The sequence below is a fragment of the Galeopterus variegatus genome, unplaced genomic scaffold (assembly GCF_000696425.1).
Source record: "Galeopterus variegatus unplaced genomic scaffold, G_variegatus-3.0.2 Scaffold897, whole genome shotgun sequence".
NCBI classification, from domain to species: Eukaryota; Metazoa; Chordata; class Mammalia; order Dermoptera; family Cynocephalidae; genus Galeopterus; species Galeopterus variegatus.
Window position 1 is genome coordinate 450396 of NW_007727008.1, and position 3269 is coordinate 453664.

The 3269-nt window shown below is 31.7% G+C and overlaps 1 protein-coding gene across 1 annotated transcript in view; it reads left to right on the top strand.

The window, feature by feature from the left end:
- MGAT4D (MGAT4 family, member D) overlaps window positions 1–3269 on the top strand; it is a 51792-nt gene that overhangs the window by 27794 nt on the left and 20729 nt on the right. The window contains exon 5 of the mRNA XM_008573283.1: window positions 2056–2102. Within this exon, the coding sequence (XP_008571505.1) occupies window positions 2056–2102 (47 nt within the window). The remainder of the gene's footprint in view (window positions 1–2055; window positions 2103–3269) is intronic.

The window sequence follows — 3269 nt, forward strand, 5'->3', positions numbered from 1 at the left end:
TACTATCCTAATTTTACAGATGAAGGAACTCAAGCTTAAAGAAACTACATAACTAGCCCAGTAATTAATAGAGCACATTCAAATCTAGGTTTCTCCAATGGCTCCAAAGATTTCTATTTTGCCTCTCATACCATGTAAAACTATAAAATACTGTGTAAATATTAACACCATAAGACTTTTTGGAGTGAAATTTGGCAACATGTATCAAATTTAAAATATATATATCCTGTGTCTCACAATTCAAATTCTGGGAACTTATCCTAAGGACACAGTCAGATGAGTGTTTGAAAACAATAAGAATATGACAGTACAGAATGGAAGTTGAGAACCCAGAGTCTGGATCTAGATTACCAAGGTTCAAACGCCAGCCTCTCTACTTCCTGTGAACTTGAGCAACTTATTTCTCCATGCTTCACTTTCCTTATCTGTGAGATAGTGATGATGGTATTAGCTATGTCATAGGCTTGATTGGGATGAAGTTAGCTAATGTATTTAAAGTACTCAGAATGATGCATGGCACAGTGTTCAGTAAATAATGACTTCAAGAATTTTTCAGTGCACTATTGATTTATAAAAGCATAATATTGGAAACAACTAATAAGAGGCTGATTAAATACTTTGTTATACACCTCTACAATGCAATACTCTGTAGCCATTGAAAGAAGAATGAATATCTATACTCACCAATATAAAATGATGCCCATATCATACTATTGAGTGAAAAAAAGGTAGGGAAGGGAGAGAGGGAACAAAAATATATACAGACAAATGAAGTGTATAAAGATAAAAAAAAAAAAAAAAAGAATGAGCAAACCTTGGAATGATGCTCTCCAAAATAAAAATAGTGGTTATCTCTAAATGGTAGGAGTTAGAGGAATCTTTGTTTTTCTTTCTTTATTGTTTTATTTATTGCTTGAATTTTCTATAATAAAGATATATTTGAATGCAGAAAAAAATCCAAACAAAACAAGCAATAGAAGAACTTTTATGAAAATACAAACAAAAGATTAAACAGTCATTCTATCCCAGTTTAATTTCTTAATATTGGAAGTATACAGATAATCTCCAAAAAAAATTTTTTTATATTTCTTTATTTTACATATTATAATCTTTATTTCTTCGCTGTTGGCACAATGCACATCTGCCTAGAATATTTGGACTAATAATAAATTATTGGGGGACAAATTTAAAAATGGAATGTAGAATGCTTAAATGTATACTTTAGTGCTATGTTTAAAATATAGTTTGTTTCAGTGTATGACAAATAGCTGGTGATTCAATTTCTGGTTATCTTAAGAACCATAAGTACTATAATAGATTTAACTACATCATATCTGATATTTTTAAACAAACAACCTGATTATATACATTCAGAGTTGCCTTTCATAGTACTCGGATTTGACAGCAGAACTATCATTGTTCAAAATATTTTCAGAATCTGATATTGGAAATGCTTATGGGCCCTGAGGCTACATCTTGTAAATGCCATCAATTATTTTTTAAAAAGAATTATCCAGAAAGGGTAAACCATCAAAAGCTTTTTACACATGAGTCTGCCATCTAATCTAACACATTGTTCAATGATGAGCAGGTCCACAAAGTTTATTGACAGAAGAAAATTTGGGAATCAAGCTGAGTAATAGTGTCTGGAAAAATGTGGTATAATTTTGAAGTAAGTTTAGTGTTATATAATTCTCATAAAATGAAGACATTTTCAAAAAGAGTAAACATTTCATAAGCCATTTCAAGATGACCATTTTTAGAGCAAAATGTTTTTAGATATATAAGATTTTGCATACTAATTTTTAAGCATAAATAATGGATAGTAATATTTGATATTGTGGCAAAAGGGAAAGACTGAAATATTTTCTGAATTCAAGTCAGATTTGTTAAGCATATGGATATTTAAAATCTTTTATAGAAAGTGAAAACACTAGAAATTATTAGGACATAATGACATTCCAAACACAAATTAGATTTATATGTAACAAAAATGTTGTATTAATAAACTAAGGGGCATGCTTAGTTTCAGTAAAGTATTTTTCTCATTTTTAGAGTAATGAAGATTATTTAAATTCTGTTGTTGACATGATTACAAAAAAGTAAGTACGATCTGATAAATTCTAAAATGAGCTATTCTTTCTTTTTTATCCTATTTTTCTATCCAATTGTATTATTATTTTATTAGTGATCATTTTTTTATTAGAGTAATGAAGATTATTTAAATTCTGTTGTTGACATGATTACAAAAAAGTAAGTACGATGTGATAAATTCTAAAATGAGCTATTCTTTCTTTTTTATCCTATTTTTCTATCCAATTGTATTATTATTTTATTAGTGATCATTTTTTTTAAATGAGTGCAGCCATGCAGAAAGAATCTGTAGATTTTTCTAAGCTGTAATGAAGTATAGCTTATGATTTTCCCCAATTTTGCAGGTTATCTACCTATTATAATTCGTATTTTTCATGCTATAATTGCTAGAATATATATCCTCCGTGAAATTCTATTGCCTCTGAGAAAAGCCTACTAAATCGTTTTTAAAACATTCTTGTATTCCTTACCATATGAAGTTACTTCACCTCTTCTGCTTACAATCTCCTTTAGCTGTAAGCAGCTGAAGCATGTACTGATGAATCAATATGAAGTTATTTATCAAGCAAGGTACTGTGACTGGACCCAGACTTCAAAATCCTTATGTTCAAGTGGGTGATACAACCCCTAAAAAACAAATCATAGCACGAAGCATTATTACAGTGGTATGGGTAAGCCAATATGAGAATGTATAGAGGAAAATGTATTTAGCCCCACCTATAGATATCAAGGACTCTCTTGAGAAGGTAATCATTGAGTTGCTTCTAAAGGTATAAATAGACATTCTTCAGGCAGACAAAAGGAGAAAGGTCTCACCTGGCAAATAAAATTGCTTGGGGAGACTGAGAGGCCAAAATGGAGCATGCTAGATTTTCAGAAATATAAGCATATTCTGGAACTGGATGTTTAGGGTGAAGGAAAAAGGATTGGTGGAAGATAAGGTAGGACGTGATGAGATGGTGAAGGGCTTTATGTACCATGCTGAAGAATGCGCACCTCATGCTGTAGAGACTTCACCAGGAACTGAAAGGAGGAAGAACGTCCTCCTCTTCTACTGCCTTCCAGGTCTCTTGTCACTTACTGCTTCCTGGCAGCTAGCTAGCAAGGGAGCCTGGGGTTGTAGTTTGCAAACCCCTAGGACACATGGCAGAGCCAAAGTGTGAGAATGCAATCAG